The 18006-nt window shown below is 39.4% G+C and overlaps 1 protein-coding gene and 1 long non-coding RNA gene across 7 annotated transcripts in view; one reads left to right on the top strand and one right to left on the bottom strand.

The window, feature by feature from the left end:
* The window catches only part of LOC137840286 (uncharacterized), a 245330-nt gene that overhangs the window by 62504 nt on the left and 164820 nt on the right, over positions 1 to 18006 (top strand). The gene's annotated exons all lie outside the window — the stretch shown is intronic.
* The window catches only part of LOC125969451 (myotubularin-related protein 7), a 41819-nt gene that overhangs the window by 5958 nt on the left and 17855 nt on the right, over positions 1 to 18006 (bottom strand). For 3 of the 6 annotated variants that reach the window (XM_049721532.2, XM_049721531.2, XM_049721534.2), the window contains 10 exons: positions 16480 to 16642; positions 14655 to 14812; positions 11712 to 11840; positions 11498 to 11632; positions 11268 to 11400; positions 10656 to 10765; positions 10132 to 10257; positions 8367 to 8416; positions 4752 to 4952; positions 605 to 739 (listed from right to left, as the gene is read on the bottom strand). In XM_049721532.2, the coding sequence (XP_049577489.1) occupies positions 605 to 739; positions 4752 to 4952; positions 8367 to 8416; positions 10132 to 10257; positions 10656 to 10765; positions 11268 to 11400; positions 11498 to 11632; positions 11712 to 11840; positions 14655 to 14812; positions 16480 to 16642 (1340 nt within the window). Of the gene's footprint in view, positions 1 to 604; positions 740 to 4751; positions 4953 to 8366; positions 8417 to 10131; positions 10258 to 10655; positions 10766 to 11267; positions 11401 to 11497; positions 11633 to 11711; positions 11841 to 14654; positions 14813 to 15391; positions 15455 to 16479; positions 16643 to 18006 lie in introns of those variants that run through there. The other 3 variants (XM_049721536.2, XM_049721533.2, XM_049721537.2) reach the window with 2 other exon arrangements.

Here is an 18006-nt window from a genome sequence, read left to right as displayed (position 1 = left end):
GTGCAGTCAAGCTCGTCTGCGCGGCAAAATTAAATTAAATTTTTCAGAGCAACAGCTTCCTTTTCGTTGTTTTGATCGTCAATTTATATTTAGAAGCCCATAAGCTAACTAAAACCGATTTGTACATATATCGGTGTCTCTAGGCCTTTAAAACAAATGTTAACAAAAACATCAGGGGGAAAAAAAACGATTATTTGTCGACGTTTCATCATCCCGGAACTGTGATCAGTGAATGAGCGCTCCCCTCTGCCCGAGCGAAACTGTTTACTATCTGGCTTATACGGCTCGACTGATTGACTCAACGGCGCATCTGAATAATGTTCTGTGTTTCCCAACAGAACGTGCCAGTGCACACCGTAGCAGCGGCTCTTCCTAACAGGGACAGCCGTGCTGCGTCAGAACACAGTGCAGGTATGAATGGGCGAATGTGAGACTTTGTAAAGCGCTTTGAACACCATGTTGTCGATATAAGCACTGTATAAGTGCACTCCATTTGCTGACACGCCTCCCAAAAAAATTCCGCAAAACAGAGATAGCGAAAGTTGAACCCCGATATAGCGAAGGAACACCATAAGTACAGAATGTCTATGCTGCGATTACTTACTTAAAACAGTAGGGGGTGGTGTTAGGTCTCAGGACACCCTGACATTGACTCAGTTCAGCTTTGTACAGTGGATTGGTAAAGTCTGCTCTGTCCTTCCACAGCTGGGGCCACACCGAATGACTTCGTTCATGAAGCCTGATACATAAGCACATACGCACAACATTAGCAGTTATTCGCATGAACCCAAATGTACCCTTGGGCTATTACATAATTGATGCAGTACATGGTATTACTACAGCAAAACAAAAAATGCCTTCTATAAAACATTATTACCACTGACAACTACCTCCACAAATTTAGAAGATCAATGGAAAACTGTAGGATAGTGATGATTGTAGAACAACTGATTTGAGATCAGACTTTGGATCTCGTGTGTTAGACAGAATAATAATCGCTGAAGATGCAAAGAAATCCCCTCAAAGCTTAGAGCTCAATCGCAAATTAACTAGTGTCCAGGCATTTAGAGCCACGTGGAACTAAGTTCAGCAAGCGGCAATAAAAGTTTTATTGGATTGTTATTGTTATGTTGCTATGGATGACCCTGCCCCACATTATCAGTCACGCAATAATGTTTTGTGTCTTTGCTATGACATTTGCAGAGGACAAATAGGACTCAGATGTTCAAAACTGTAACAAGCACTTTTGAGGTCTTTACTGATGGTTAAAAGATAAATCCTATGATTAAATTACTTGCATGATTTAACAAAACATAGCTTTTTAGTTCAGTATTTTGTTTTCGTGTACCGTATTTTCCGGACTATAAGTCGCTCCGGAGTATAAGTCGCACCAGCCATAAAATGCCCCAAAAAGTGAAAAAAAAGATATACAAGTCGCTCCGGAGTATACGTCGCATTTTGGGGGCAATTTATTCGACAAAATCCCACACCAAAAACAGTCATGAACGAGCAACAACAGGCTAAACGATAGCAACAACAGGCTAAACGATAGGTATGCTAACGTGACAAACACAAACAAAGAGCTGAGAATGGGCCTGACGTAACATATAGAGTGATTAAGGACAACTATTACATAAATAACATGTTTATAAAACCATCAGTGTCACTCCAATTCATTAAATAGCAACAACAGGCTAAACGATAGGTATGCTAACGTGACAAACTCAAACAAAGAGCTGAGAACGGGCCTGACGTAACATATAGAGTGATTAAGGACAACTATTACACGAATAACATGTTTATAAAACCATCGGTGTCACTCCAATTCATTAAATAGCAACAACAGGCTAAACGATAGGTATGCTAACGTGACAAACTCAAACAAAGAGCTGAGAACGGGCCCGACGTAACATATAGAGCAGGGGTCACCAACCTTTCTCAAACCGAGAGCTACTTCCTGGGTACTGATTAAGGCAAAGGGCTACCAGTTTGACACACACTTCTGAAATAGCCAATTTGCTCAATTTGGCTTTAACTATGTGTTATTATTGTCATTTTCAGTTCACATGTAAGTGTGATTTTAACAAGAATAGCAAAACTACAGTCAAACCTTGGTTTTTGACCACAATCTGTTCCAGAAGGCGGTTCGAGAAGCGAATCGGTCGAATTCCATTCTATTTTTCCCATTACAAATAATGGAAAATCTTTTAATCCGTTTCAAGACACACACAAAAAAATAAAAACGCCTTTTTTAAGCATTTTTTCATTTGCGCATATTTGTCCGATCAAGCAACTGCAGCGCACCACCGAACGCGCAACTGCACCGCACTGGTCGCATTATTGTGACAGAACCGTCGCTGAAATTTAGAAAACATTTCTAAAGTTCTGATGTACTTTCCAAAATTTAAGTGGACCTCAGTGCGCAGGGAGCTTAATTTGGTCCGATTGCGCAACTGCAGCGCGCCGGGCGCTCACTGTCACATTGCTTTAAGAGCGTCTTTGTGTTTTAGGATGGCTTTACATCCTTTACTGCTCCCACTTGCTTTCTTTGGAGGCATGATTAGGGGTTAATACACTCCTCAAATTAACGAAAATACAATAACAACGGAGTCAGTCGGCATCCGGGCCGCGCCGTCGGGTTTTCTCGGGTCCTCCCGGCTCATCTTGCGAGGTTCGACCTCCGAATTTTGTTCGACAACCGAAGCAAAAAAATCTTGAATTCTTTTGTTCAAATTCCGATTTGTTCGAGAACCAGGGCGTTCGAAAACCGAGGTTTGACTGTAAAATAAATAGATGCAGCTCACTGACAAGTGCCGCTATTTGAGCTAATTTTAGAACAGTCCTGCGGGCGACTCATGCGGTCCTCACGGGCGACCTGGTGCCCGCGGGCACCGTGTTGGTGACCCCTGATATAGAGTGATTAAGGACAACTATTACATGAATAACATGTTTATAAAACCATCGGTGTCACTCCAATTCATTAAATAGCAACAACAGGCTAAACGATAGGTATGCTAACGTGACAAACACAAACAAAGAGCTGAGAACGGGCCTGACGTAACATATAGAGTGATTAAGGACAACTATTACATGAATAACATGATTATAAAACCATCGGTGTCACTTCAATTCATTAAATCCATCGATCGTTCTTTGTCAACAATGGGTGCGCACGGCTGAGGGCGCTTGCATTTCAAAATATTCCACAGGCTCATATAACGATAGATAAACTATATTTCAAATAACTATAATACAAGCCAATAATATTATCAAACCATCCGTGCATTTTAATTCCATTAAATCCATCAATCAAATTCCTCGTCCTTTGTCAACATCGCCGCGCGTGCGCCCTGACGTCAGCCTCGTCTTCATTCCACAGATCTACTATATAACTATATTGTAGCGTTAACAAAGTACAAGGATAGACGTGGGTTTGGTAAACGGCTCTTTATTAAACAAAACAAACTTCCAAGCATGTGGCGGCGTGGACTTCCAGACAGACCGGGCGTGCGTAATGGCCATGTCCGAGCCCCGCTCACCGTTCGCGGACAACCACTCGGCCGAGCACCGGCCCCCGACTCAGTAGAGTAGGACCGGGCGTGCGTAAAAGCCATAAAAGTTTTTCAAACCTTCTATGTCACTCCAAATCCTTAATTCCTTCAAACTCTTTGTCCTCCGTGTCACTTAGAAATGATCACCGCGAATGATGCCGGTAGTCCTTGTGTGGGCACGTTTGTATGTAAACAACCGCCGCGCCGCGCTACTGACGTCACTTGAAATAGTAATCCATTGGTACATCACGGTTCTCCAAACTTTCTTTCTGCTGCTCGATTACTGTTTTCAGCTGCATATTTTACAACTTGAAGTTTGGAACCTGCAAAATATGAGTTTCTTTTTGGTGCCATTTTTCTTAAGCCCACCCAGTTGATGAGTCACGGCCAACGGTGAAATTTAGAGCGCCCTCATCCAGTTTCGTCTGAAAATATAATTTTTTTTGGTTGTTTTATCAAAGTCAAAGTCTGCTTTATCGTTGATTTTTTTTTATATATACTAAGACACGCAAAGAGATTGAAATTACGTTTCCACTATCCCTTGGTGAGATAGTACACATATGCATACAAGCAACACAAAAAAAACAAACAAGAAGGCACAAACAATGAATAAATAAGAGTGTTGAATAAATGATAAACAAATAATAATAAATAATAATAATAAATATAATAGGAGCAAAAATTGAGCAAGTGTACATACAGCAGACAGTGGACTTGGATATGGTGCTTTAAAGTGTTAATTGCTTTATTTGATGTTTTCTCTATTTTTTATGTTTTGAATATGTTCAAGATAAAGATATAAAAGCATGTGAAGTGATCAACTATACTAAAAATAACATGGGAAGTGGTCAACTATACTTGTAAGTGATGTCTTAATGATCAAGTAAAAATTTGTGAAAAAAAAACATATATAAGTCGCTCCTGAGTATAAGTCGCCCCCCCACCCAAACTATGAAAAAAACCGCGACTTATAGTCCGGAAATTACGGTACACATCACTGCTTGTCCTTGGACTACATTTAAAGGACATGGAATACTTTCCATACTAATTATAATAAAATATTCTTAATGGTATTTCTTGATTCTCTCTTCCGTGCAAACTTAAGTTGAGAGCCTTTCTTCAGCACCTAAAACTACAGTCTTGTACCTGAAAAGCTTTTTGACCCCGCTGGTGCATTAGATTCATTCATTTCATTTATACCTCATATCCTTGCGTTCCTTTTGACAGTTGCCCAGGAATGTCCCATAATGGCAGGAGTAGACGTGTGTGTGTATCGCAATAAGGAAGCACTCGTTGAACTCAAAGGCACATGGAAACTGTTCAGACAGCTGCCACACACATTCCAAGAACTGATCAATAACCGGGGACACTTCTTTAGGATCGCCATCCAAGTGGGCATACCTGAAGAAATAAATAGAAATATTTTCTTAATCAGCATCCATCCATGACTTTTCTACGTATTTTGTTTATCCTGTTCATGATAACCTTTGGAGAAGCCGAAGAGAAGACAATACACAAACAACAACTAAAAGCAAATACAGATTTATCAGCATCATTTTAGTCAAAACAACACAAAAATGTTTTGCTATTTTGATTTTGGCAAGGTCAGAACAGTGCTTTCAAAATGTATCTCACAGTTCTCAAATCTGGGTTTCGAGTCTCCGCTTTGGTCTTCTCCGGGTACTGGAGTTCCTTCCGCATTTTAAAAATGCATGTTTGGTTTACTGAAGACTGTAAATTGTTCATAAGTTCATATTTGAGTGAACGCTTGTTTGATTGTGCTCTGTGATTGGCTGATGGGCTCCCACATGACCAAAATGAGTACATGTGGTAGAAAACAGATGCATGAATTTAGATACGCTGGTTTGTAGTAAAGAGAATATTATATTTGTCAGTGAACCACACAGTTAATGTTTTTGGTAAGGTTTTTAGCCAGTTTGAGGACAAGCGATTTAAACATTGGATGCATGGATAATGTTGGGCAAAGTGACCTCAACATTGGAACCAATGTGATATATCTGTATTAAAAAAATTGTCAGTGCTACAATTCCCCCCTAGAAAAAAAAATCTGAAGAGATTTAACTGTATTTTGGAATGGAAGGACAGTACACTTACTGATGCCCACCTTTTGGGCAGAGTCTGCTTCATTTGACACATCAGTGCATCATGGAAAGAGGAGATCACAATTTCCCCCATTGGAAATCATTGTACAAACGATCGCATTAAATGAACACTTTTTCACACTGCCTTAATTTCTGCATTTTTTTTCCATCCACATACTCCCTGCAATGTGCTCACGCTACTCGTCATTGCTTCTTGGTGCCATTATTGAGGTTTCTGACTGGTCTGAGTCTACTGCAGAATACAATTGACAAGAAAATTAAAGAAAAGAAACCAAGTAACTGAAAATGGAAATTTACGAACACAAAAGTGTCAGCCGGGTCTTGACTCGGACCGCGTCACAACGCCCGGAGTTCGTCTTGTTGGAAAGATTGGGAGCATCAGCCTTCCAGCGTGGTGGCTGACCCTTCAGCTGAGTGTGGCCATTTAAAGCGCATTCTCAGATAGGTGACGGAGGTGGTACTTCATACATGGACTTCAGGGGAAATGTAACTCAAATGAACCCTTATCAATTTCAATTGACTATATAACAACGTATGAACAATTCTGCTTACCGTAATTTCCGGTGTATAAGCCGCGACTTTTTTCCAAAATGTTTTCTTATATAAGATTATTTTTGTGATGACTTGATCACTTTTACTCTTAACACTATTATATACAGTAAAAGCTACAAAACAAACTGACAAATAACTCGTTTTCAAATCAGACGAGTAAAAACTGGTCAAATATTAAAAAAAAAAGATATTATTAAAAGTGCAGACAATTTGCAATTCTAGTAATGACACACGAATTTGATGCACAATTTGTCTTCGTGGGCCACATAGAATGATGTGGCGGGCCGCATCTGGCCCCCGGGCCTTGAGTTTGACACCTGTGCTCTAAACCCTTTCTCTTACTCTGCCATGTGACTCAGAGATTACACAAAGCAGTGGCGCTGTTTGGACCATCTGCATTGTATTAAAACCCAATCAATCAGCATTTAAATTCAATTCTTCTGACATTTTGCTCACCAAAAACAAGTTGTAATGAATGTAAACTTTTAATGCATTTTATTCAGAAGGTTACTTTGAACCCTGAGGCTTAAATGGCGGCGTACTTATGGATTTTTACGACCTCCGGCCTCCAGGGGGCGCTCTAGCAGGAAGCAAGAGCGAGACAGGCGAAGAAGAGATAATGCGCCGAAGAAGACGTGCTAGTTTGTGTTTACAACATTTCGCGCATCACGCAGAACGCGAGCAAGACGGACATTACTGAAAGGAAGCTTTTATACACAAACCGTCATTATGGGGGACAAAAGAAATGCATATGATGCCGCTTTTAAGCTAAAGGCAGTCGATGTTGATGACATTGTGTTGCGGCACCCTTTTCTTTATTTCGTGGTCCCGTCTACTCTGGAGATATACGTGTCGCTCGCTAGTTTAATGTAATTTAGCGCTTCGTGCATGAATAAGATTAGCATGAATAGAACCTCATCATGGAAAATGCTAGAAGAAATGGATAAAAACGACGACGAAAGAGATACTGAGAAAGTGTGTGGCAAAGGATATCTAACGCTATTCCAATCAGAAATTGAGGAGGAAGACTTCGATGGTTTCAGTGCACAGGAGGAAGATGAAGACGATGAAGCTCTTTTTTTTACTTTTACTTTAACCAGTCCTGTTAGTGCTGTGCTACCGTGTTGCTGCTGTGTTACCGCCGCGTCTCAGTGACTTTTACCGGTGTGTTTTATTTAATCAAACCCTATTAGTGCTGTGTTACTTCCGTGTTGCTGCGGTATTACTGCCGCGTCACAGGCAGTGTTTGGAAAGAAATGTTAAGGTATGTTATTAAAACTTTAAAAAAGCTTTCTGTGTCCAGTATTTCTTTGTTAATAACTCGCGTGTACACTTCCGTGTTGCTGCGTTACTACTGCTGCGTCACAGGCAATGTTTAGAAAGACATGTTAAAGCATGTTATTCAAACTTCAAAAAGGCTCTCTGTGTACTGTCTTTCTTTGTAAAAAACTCGTGTGCACGTGCGGCTTATAGTCCGGTGCGGCTTATGTAAGAAAAAAAAACTAAAATATCCACGAATTTTAGCTGGTGCGGCCTATACACCGGTGCGGCTTATACACCGGAAATTACGGTACATAAAACCTCTCGGAACGCGTTGTATTTGCGTATGTTGGTGACTGGTGAAAGGAAAATGTGACAGCACACTTCAGCTGCAGAGAGGCTGCTCATTTCTCTAAAATCAGCCACGGAGAGGCTAATCCTTTTAATATGTTGAAGTAGTCAAAAGTAGAGATGCCCATGTAAATTGTGGTGCCAATTGGTAGCTGCTTTTGTACATTTTAAGCAATAAGTGTTTACAATAATTTCCAACAGGGAAATTGTGATCTCTTCCTTCTGTGACATCATCAATCAAGACATGGAGGGGAGAGGTGCGTGGCCCTATTCCTCATTAAAAGTGGTTGTTTTTAAATGCATTCGTTGTTTCATTATTTCTCCAAAATGAATGGATAAAATATACAATGCTAATGCTACATTTTCTTGATAAAAAAATGTTGGGCTTGCTCGTGAAAAATGAACCAACCTCAGTTTACCCTCCCTTTTAAAGATTACGCGTTGACTGTCTGAATTTTATTTAATAAAAACAGTGATCATAGCTTACAATCTTTTGTTGATGTGCTGTTAACTTTTATCAGTTACAGACCTGTGAGAAAACTTGTGACCAAATGAAACCCAGTCTCTTTCTATCAGCACCTACATGAGAGAAGAAAACGTATAAATGACGAACAATGAGAATATGGGCAGTACACACACCAGGTATCAGCGTTACAAGCCTTATTTCAAGGTATCGTACTCGCGACAGCAGCCAATACCAACATCGGCCACCCTCATGAAGGCATTTTACAATCAGAAACTGGAAATTACAAATAAGAAGAATAGAAACTTGCCACTAATGACGTACAATTTTCAGGAGAAATGCTATATTGGGATATATACTTTTTTTTTTAATTATGACATTTTTTTGAGGAGGGGGTTGATGAATGATAAGGACTAGTGGTATCGGTATTGTGACTACTAGAGAGTGGTATCAGTGATAAAAGTTGTATCGAACATCCCTACAAAATACGTCAGTGACATACTACACAGGTAGGTAATAATAATAATAATAATGCATTGGATTTATTATTGCATTTTTCTATAGAATTCTGTACTCACAGCGCTCACACACTCATTCACACTCTGTTAGTGGTAAACTACACTAGTAACCACAGCTGCCCTAAGGCAGGATGACAGCCCCTCCGATCACCACAACCATACTGGTTGTACACAGCGCCCCGCCAAAATGTTTCAGTATGTTTTAGTATGACTAGTAAATTACAAAGTCGCATCGCTTCCCAGCATTACGGCAACCGTGGTCAGGGGGCGTCACTGAATAGCTGTCGTACCCGGGAGGCTATTCCATTTCAAAATAGGCTGTTCCGTTAATGTTTTCGAGTACGGTTACGGATCAATATCCAACGGAATCAAAAATAAGCAGCACCAATGTGTTAAATCAGTCTTTAGTCGGTTCTGATCACTTTTATGGGAGAGAGTTTGAGAAACGTGATTGTTTACAAGGTGCTGCCACGACACTTTGCTGAGGCTCATGGGAGTCTGCGAGCTGAGGCTCATGGGAGTTTGCGGGTGGCTAATGCTATAATGATAGCTGCTATACGCACGAGGCTATTTAATTTCAAAATAGGCTGCTCCGTTAATGTTTCAAGTAAATTTACGGATCAAGATTCAAGATTCAAGAGTTTTTTATTCGCCATGTTTGAGCGTGCCAAACAAGGAATTTGACTTCGGTAAATCACAGCCTCTGTTCAACATTTAGGTGACTAACAACAACGCTCAGGACATGTGAAAAACGAAAGATATTCTCAAACATCCCCTGATCTTAAACTGATCTTAAACTCCCAAGAGGGCAAGGAAAGACTCAAAACTCCAGCTAGGGGAAATGAGAAACCTTGAGAAGAGACCACAGATGGGAGGGTCCCTCTTCTAGGATGACCAGGCTGCAATGGATGCAGAGAGTACACATAGTACAAATATGGAAGGGAAACATAAGAAAGCAGTACCAATGTGTTAGATTTAACTTTAGTCAGTTCAGATCATTTTATAGGTGATAGTTTGAGAAACGCGATTGTTTACAGAGGGCTCATTGGTTATTGGCTAGTAGATGCATACCGCAACCCTCGTCAACCTCCGTTTGTTGCAGTATGGCTTCTATTTTATGCGCCTTTTAATCCGGTGCGCCCTATATATGAAATAATTTCTAAAATAAAAAATTCAATGACACCTTATGGTGTGAAAAATACGGTACTGTACACGGCATAATCAGAGAAACAGAGCTGAGCTAAATAAAAGTCACCTTCCAACTACAGATACTGCATGTCTGCATGCGTGAGTACGTGCGTGCATGCGTTTACCATCATTCCTTTGATAGTTCGATAAAATGGGTCCAACAAAACGCTGGCTACCGAACAGGCCTGAGCTGTCCGATCCCAACCATCTGAACAGTGGACCAACACACTGACTCCTTCATCAGCCACTGCCTGAAAATATATCATTATAAACATTTGTGTCAAAAATGTAACTACCTTAACTATGTTAAACAAGATTTAGGTTTGTAATAACAACATACAGTAACATCATTTCAACACACATTGTAATGTGTTTTTGATCAATCATATAGCTAGCATACATTATACACATTCATTGTTGTATTTTGAGTTACTTTGAAGTAACAATAAATTTACTTTGCTATCCAGGCTTTACAGTGACTACTTAACATTGGAACAAAGTGTCATTTCTTCAGTGTTGTCCCATGACAAGATATAATTAAAACATTGCAGAAATGAGAAGGGTGTACTCACTTTTGTGAGATACTGTATATACTAAAGTAATCAGCAGTGTGTAAAGTGTTTACAGTGTTCAAAAAGTGAGCAAATACCCTGGCAATGAAGACTCCAGCATCTATAATAGCTTTAATGTGTTTCAGCCAACCAGAGTTTTCCAGACCCCAAAGGAAGTCAGTCATTGATGGAGATCGCATTTCACCCACTGCATGGAAGACACTAATTTCACACATGGGCAAATACATAAATGACAAAACAGTAAAACCTCTCCAAATCATTTTTGTGTCATTTTGTCAACAAGCAAGAGGAACTTTCACACTGGCTTCCTGTTAAATTGGCACATCAGAGGAGCAATAGTAACGGGAGCGCCAATATTTATTGGCCTCTCTCTTTTAGATTGAAGTGTGGATTCACATCGTCCATTGGGCTCAAAGCAATGAAACAATTACATGAAACAGCCACAATCGTTTTCAACATAATGGGTGCGGTGGAGAGTTTCTCGCATTAGACTTCACATTTTACTTGCAGGAAGCAACATTCTGTCTCAGTTATGCCTTTGAACACTATGTCAGAAGGTGGTGATTTACTAGGCCATCCTGAACCAGTCTTACCGCATCAATCCTTAACAGTAATCTAGGAGAAGGAAGGGAGGGCGGGGTGAAGACAGCTTACATGGCCAGTATGAAAGGGACTGCACTCTTACTTACCGTCAATCATTTTCTGTTGGCTGTTCCTCATCACATGAATGTTTTCTATGCCAATGAAGTGCAGCTTGATGTTGGTATAATGGTCCTCATTCTCATAGCCTTTACCAGCAGCTCTGTTTGCCATAGCATTCAGCTAGACACACATTCATAAAGCACATTTTACAATAACGATAGTATAACCTAATTTACACAGCTTTGTTATTTCCTTAAGCACTCCTTGGGTGTGTTACCTTGGGCCTTGTATCTACCACATAAATATAGACACTTCCGGGGTTGGATTTCATCACAGCCTGCAGCATGGCCTCATCCTCCTGACAACGTCCACTGAAGCCTGACAGTGGCTGACTACACCTGCACACAGCAGCCTAAATGGCAATGAAACATCAACATCTTACTATTAATATAACACTCACTTAGTTCTTTAGATTCGTCTGAAACACTGACCAGTGTGTCCTGGTGAAAGTACGACAGAGCAGGAAATCGTCCCCGGCTCCTGAACTTTGAGCTGCCCAAAATGACGGTAGGGGAGGCTGACTTTGGAATAAATAGCTCGGAAGGATATGTTTCACATATCTGGGAAAAGATGACAAAATGAAGACGGCATAACGTATTATTTGGTATTGTTCACGGACAAAATATATGCTGTCAATTTCTATACACATGGTTCATGGGGGGCCTACTCTTTCATAACAAAACTAGAAAAAGATAGAAAAATGCTGAATGTTAGTGCAGCATATAATTTAACAAGGAATGTTTTAGTAACATATGTACTGTATTTTCTGGACTATAAGTCGCTCCGGAGTACAAGCCGCACCAGCCATAAAATGCATAATAAAGAAGAAAACCACATATAAGTCGCACTGGAGTACAAGTCGTATTTTTGGGAGAACTTTATTTGACAAAATCCAACACCATGAACAGACATAAACAGGCAACAACAGGCTAAACAACACGGTACGCTAATGTTACATAAACACAAACGAGGAACTGAGAACATGCCTGACGTAACATTAACAGTTATTCAAATAACTATAACATGTTTATCAAACCATCCATGTCACTCCGAATCATTAAATCCATCGAAATCTTCGTCTTTTGTGTAAACAACGCCGCTGCTGTCCCCGGAAGTACATGCGCCGCTGACGTCGGGACTCGTCGTCTGTTGCTACTGTTAACAGACGTTAGGATGAACTACCTTCATCAACGAGACTTTATCACGTGAGGGAGACGTGACGCAGTGACAAAAACTAAATGTGTAATGTCATATTGTGGAATAAAAACGAGACTAAATGTGATTTATAAAAAAGTACCGTAATTTCCGGACTATAAATCGCGTTTTTTTTCATAGTTTGGGTGGGGGGGGCGACTGGTACTCAGGAGCGACTTATATATGTTTTTTTTCACAAATTTTTACTTGATCATTAAGACATCACTTACTTACAAGTATAGTTGACCACTCCCCATGTTATTTTTAGTATAGTTGATCACTTCACATGCTTTTATATCTTGAACATATTCAAAACATAAAAAATAGAGAAAACATCAAATAAAGCAATTAACACTTTAAAGCACCATATCCAAGTCCACTTATATTTATTATTATTATTTATTAGTATTTGTTAATTTATCCTCTTATATTTATTATTATTATTTATTATTATTTGATTATTTATCATTATTCAACACTCTTATGTATTCATTGTTTGTGCCTTCTTGGGTTTTTTTGTGTTGCTTGTATGCATATGTGTACTATCTCACCGAGGGATAGTGGGAACGTAATTTCAATCTCTTTGTGTGTCTTGGTATATGAAAAAAAAAATCGACAATAAAGCAGACTTTGACTTTGATAAAACAACCAAATAAACAAAACAAAAAACTACATCTGAATTTTTTTTTATTTTCAGACGAAACTGGATGAGGGCACTCTAAATTTCACCGTTGGCCGTGACTCATCAACTGGATGGGCTTAAGAAAAATGGCACCAAAAAGAAACTCATATTTTGCAGGTCACAAACTTCAAGTTGTAAAATATGCAGCTGAAAACAGTAATCGAGCAGCAGAAAGAAAGTTTGCAGAACCGTGATGTACTAAGGGTTTACTATTTCAAGTGACGTCAGTGGCACGGCGCGGCGCGGCGGTTGTTTACATAAAGGACAAACGTACCCACTTAAGGACTACCGGCATCATTAGCGGTGATCATTTCTAAGTGACACGGAAGACAAAGAGTTTGAAGGAATTAAGGATTTAGAGTGACATAGAAGGTTTGAAAAACTATTATGGCTTTTACGCACGCCCGGTCCTACTCTACTGAGTCGGGGGCCGGCGCTCGGCCGAGTGGCTGTCCGTGAACGGTGCATGGGGCTCGGACATGGCCATTACGCACGCCCGGTCCTATGCCATGGAGCTCTCGTGTCTGGAAGTCCACGCCGCCACACGCTTGGAAGTTTGTTTTGTTTAATAAAGAACAGTTTACCAAACCCACGTCTATCCTTGTACTTTGTTAACGCTACAATATAGTTATATACTAGATCCGTGGAATAAAGACGAGGCTGACGTCAGGGCGCACGCGCGGCGATGTTGACAAAGGATGAGGAATTTGATCGATGGATTTAATGGATTTAAAGTGCACGGATGGTTTGATAATATTATTGGCTTATATTATAGTTATTTGAAATATAGTTTATCCATCGTTATATAAGCCTGTGGAATATTTTGAAGTGCAAGCGCCCTAAGCCGCGCGCACCCATTGTTGACAAAGAACGATCGATGGATTTAATGAATTGGAGTGACACTGATGATTTTATAAACGTGTTATTCATGTAATCGTTTTCTTTAATAACTCTATATGTTACGTCAGGCCCATTCTCAGCTCTTCGTTTGTGTTTGTCACGTTAGCATACCTATCGATTAGCCTGTTGCTATCGTATCGAACGATCAATGGATTTAATGAATTGGAGTGACACCGATGGTTTTATAAACATGTTATTCATGTAATAGTTGTCCTTAATCACTCTATATGTTACGTCAGGCCCATTCTCAGCTCTTTGTTTGTGTTTGTCACGTTAGCATACCTATCGTTTAGCCTGTTGTTGCTATCGTTTAGCCTGTTGTTGCTCGTTCATGACTGTTTTTGGTGTGGGATTTTGTCGAATAAATTGCCCCCCAAAATGCGACTTATACACCGGAGCGACTTATATATGGTTTTTTTTCACTTTTTTGGGGCATTTTATGGCTGGTGCGACTTATAGTCCGGAAAATACGGTATGCTAAAATGACTCTTCGTTTTTGTTAATCAAACCGGGACGTGCCGAAATGTGGTGGATGGATGGCATCACAATGGAAATGTTAAAAATGGTTGGTAAAAGAATCACAAAAAGACCAACTAACCCTGTATTCACTGTTGGCTGCTGATGCGACCCAGAGGTTATTTGGAACCCCCATTCTTTTGTAGTCAGCCATGAGGTCTATGAAGCTCCATGACTCTTGCCTCTCCTCCTTGTTAATATTGGGATTGAAGGACAGACAGTACAGCTCACTGTACTTTTCTGAAAATACAACATATTCAATTAGTATGAAATGCCAGATTTTTTTTATTATTCAACATGTCGTTAAGAGTAATCCACTATATGTGGGAGATTACTACCAAACCCGGAAAACAGGCCAGCAAACTTCCTACGTATGTTGTAACATTGAGCAGTAATGAGCAAGACAAGTTGATTGTTTGAAGCTAAACTTACTACAAAAATATAGTGTATATGTTTGTGTGTGGGCAAAAGTTCAATACATAAATATCATGTAATGGTACAATTTGGTTTTATTTGTTAATCACACACACACGTGGGAATCGAACTCATCGTGCCTGCACACAAGACAGTCGAGTGTACCACGACACCACAGGTGTCAAACTCAAGGCCTGGGGGCCAGATTTGGCCCGCCACATCATTGTATGTGGCCCGCAAAGATATTGTGCATCAAATTCGTGTGTCATTACTAGAATTGCAAATTGTCTTCACTTTTAATATCTTTCATTTTTTTTTTAAATATTTGACCAGTTTGATTTGAAAACAAGTTATTTGTCAATTTGTTTTGAAGCTTTTACTGTATATAATATGAGGTGCTCATACATTTACGTATCTGGGTTGACAGCCATAATGACCCTCCGAAAGAAGCTGTGACTACAATGCGACCTGCAAAAAAAAAAAGAGTTTGACACCAGTGGTTTAAATTTAGGGTTAGAGTTTCAAAGTGGGGTTCAAAGCTAGGATTAGGGTTTCAAACATGGGTTTAAAGCTATGGTTAGGATTTCAAACGGGTTTCAAACGAGGGTTAGGGTTTCAAAGCAGGGTTTTATGCTCGAGTTAGGGTTTCAAAGTAGGGTTAAAGCTAGGGTTAGGGCTTCAAAGTAGGGTTTCATACTAGAGTTAGGGTTTCAAAATAGGGTTTAAAGCTAGGGTTACGGTTTCAAAGGAGGGTTTAAAGCTAGGGTTAGAGTTTCAAAGTAGGGTTTAAAGCTCGGGCTAGGGTTTTAAACAATAAGTTTGACACCCCTGCACTACACTATCAGCCACCCCCTTAATAGTACAAATTAATACATGTGACAACAAAACAATTGTCATCTTGGGTGGCTCTGTAGTGACATCTTGTGTTAAAAAAAACATTGCAGTCGTCTGCACGATTATAAAAAAAAAAACATTAATCATACTTATTCAAAGGCTAATTTATTTTTGATAGAAAAGATGAACATTTTTAAAGTAAAAATTAACTATTAAAAATGAGAAGATTTTTTGGAAATACTATAATTATTTAAGTTCCTTTTGGACCAAATAATATTTAAAATGTTATTTTAAAATAATGTAGAAAATTAAGTATGGTTTCAAACATAGTGCATAGAGTTTACTTGCAATACAATTGCCAGTGAACTGTTGAAACATTTAAATAGTTTCAATGAATCAAAATTAGTATTAATCATTTTGTACAATTATGCCAATTTTCTAATCGTGGAGTGTAGTAATTGAAAACTAAATTGAATTTCAATGAATTGCTCATCCCTTCGTTGTAGACATTTAAAATTCCCGTGAGTTTGTCATGGTCTCCCTTGCCATTCACCAGGGTGAGGTGGAAGTGCTCTTGCGCTCTTTGATGAATGCGCAGGAAATAGGTTGCGGATATACCAGATAAAAGACACACAGTTAGCCCTTCAAAACACACAAACCTGGTCTTGACAACCTCAATAATGAGGTGTGGAGATCAAGGCAATCTTTCTCCTGTTGCAAGAGAAGCTGGAAGATCCTGAAATCTTTACAACGCAAGATCAGCTGGCTACCAGTGGGTGTGGTGGGCAATCTCTCTACACTGCTTACCATGCTGTGTAAGACCTAAAACACAAGACAAAAATAAAATTAAATGCAATACATAGAATGAATAAACAAAAACTACCCTTAGGGGTTTCAAACTAGCTTTTCCCCTCACAGTAGATCTTGATGGTGATTCGTAAGGAATGGAGCAGTAGATTTTAGACAGACAGACAGACAGACAGACAGACAGACAGACAGACAGGTATATGACTATTTATCCCACAGTGGGGAAATTTTCTTGTCACAGCAGCGTACAAGAGTGCAAGAATACAAGAAACGTGCAAAATGTTATGATTGATGAAATACAGTCAGACAAAAACAAGTGCACAAACAAAAACAAGTACTGTTTGGAAAGAAGCTTGACCCCGATGGGATTTAGGACGATGCCGATTTTGATATTGGGCCGGGCTGAAAATAATATATCTATATTTAAAAGCTAATATCCGGTAAATCTTGTAATATCAGATATATTCGCCATTGTACTATAAAATAAGAGCATGCGAATACATACATAAAATGTGAAGTGGGAGTCTCGGACCCTGTATACGAATCATATTTTAGACATATTTTGATCATACACAATATAAAAGTAGTCATAATCATATTGTTCTTTGTTCTAAGACACCCCACATAAATTATTTGTACTTGTCTTTCATTATGTTATTGCTGCTGTCCATTTAAGAGAGATGGCCAATGGGTTGACGGGGGATTTGCATCACCATGATACTGAGGAACACGGAAGGAGAAAAAAAATAAATGACATACCTTTGAGTTTTGAAAAGTAGAAACTGTCTCATGTCTTTTGCACTAAAATTTCTACAATATGGTCTATTTAAAGTACAAAGAAAAAAATTGGGGTCCATGACCAAACAGCATTAGACACTAAGTCACATAGAATAGAAGCACCTAAAATCGAGGCTAAGCTGTTCTTGTTTAATTCAAAAGGATGCAACTTCCACAACTAAAAAAAAAAAACAGTAGAATAGTCTTATGTTAGATAATTTTAAACACATGAATAATATGTTGTGTATATCTTCATTTCACAAAAATCCAATATGCACAAATGCTGTAATACACTTTAAGATTTGGAAAAATAACAACATAGAATGCGCTCCTTGATTGGCCCTAACAGGGGTGTTGTTCATGGAGGATTTAAATGCTCAAGTGAACTATGACAGTAATACCTGGACGGACATGATTGAAAGACCAAGCCCCCCGCCTTCACCAAATGATTCCCGAGCGCAGCACTGCTGCTGCTCACTGCTCCCCTCTCCCACAGGGGATGGATCAAAATCACACGGGGATAGGTTAAATGCAGAGGACAAATTTCACCACACCCAGATGTGTGTGTGACAAACATTGGGACTTTAACTTTCCCTGACCAG

This window comes from Syngnathus scovelli, chromosome 5 (genome assembly GCF_024217435.2).
Source record: "Syngnathus scovelli strain Florida chromosome 5, RoL_Ssco_1.2, whole genome shotgun sequence".
In the NCBI taxonomy this organism is placed as follows: domain Eukaryota; kingdom Metazoa; phylum Chordata; class Actinopteri; order Syngnathiformes; family Syngnathidae; genus Syngnathus; species Syngnathus scovelli.
The sequence above is the reverse complement of the archived record's forward strand: the minus strand, read 5'-3'. Positions and strand labels throughout refer to the sequence as shown.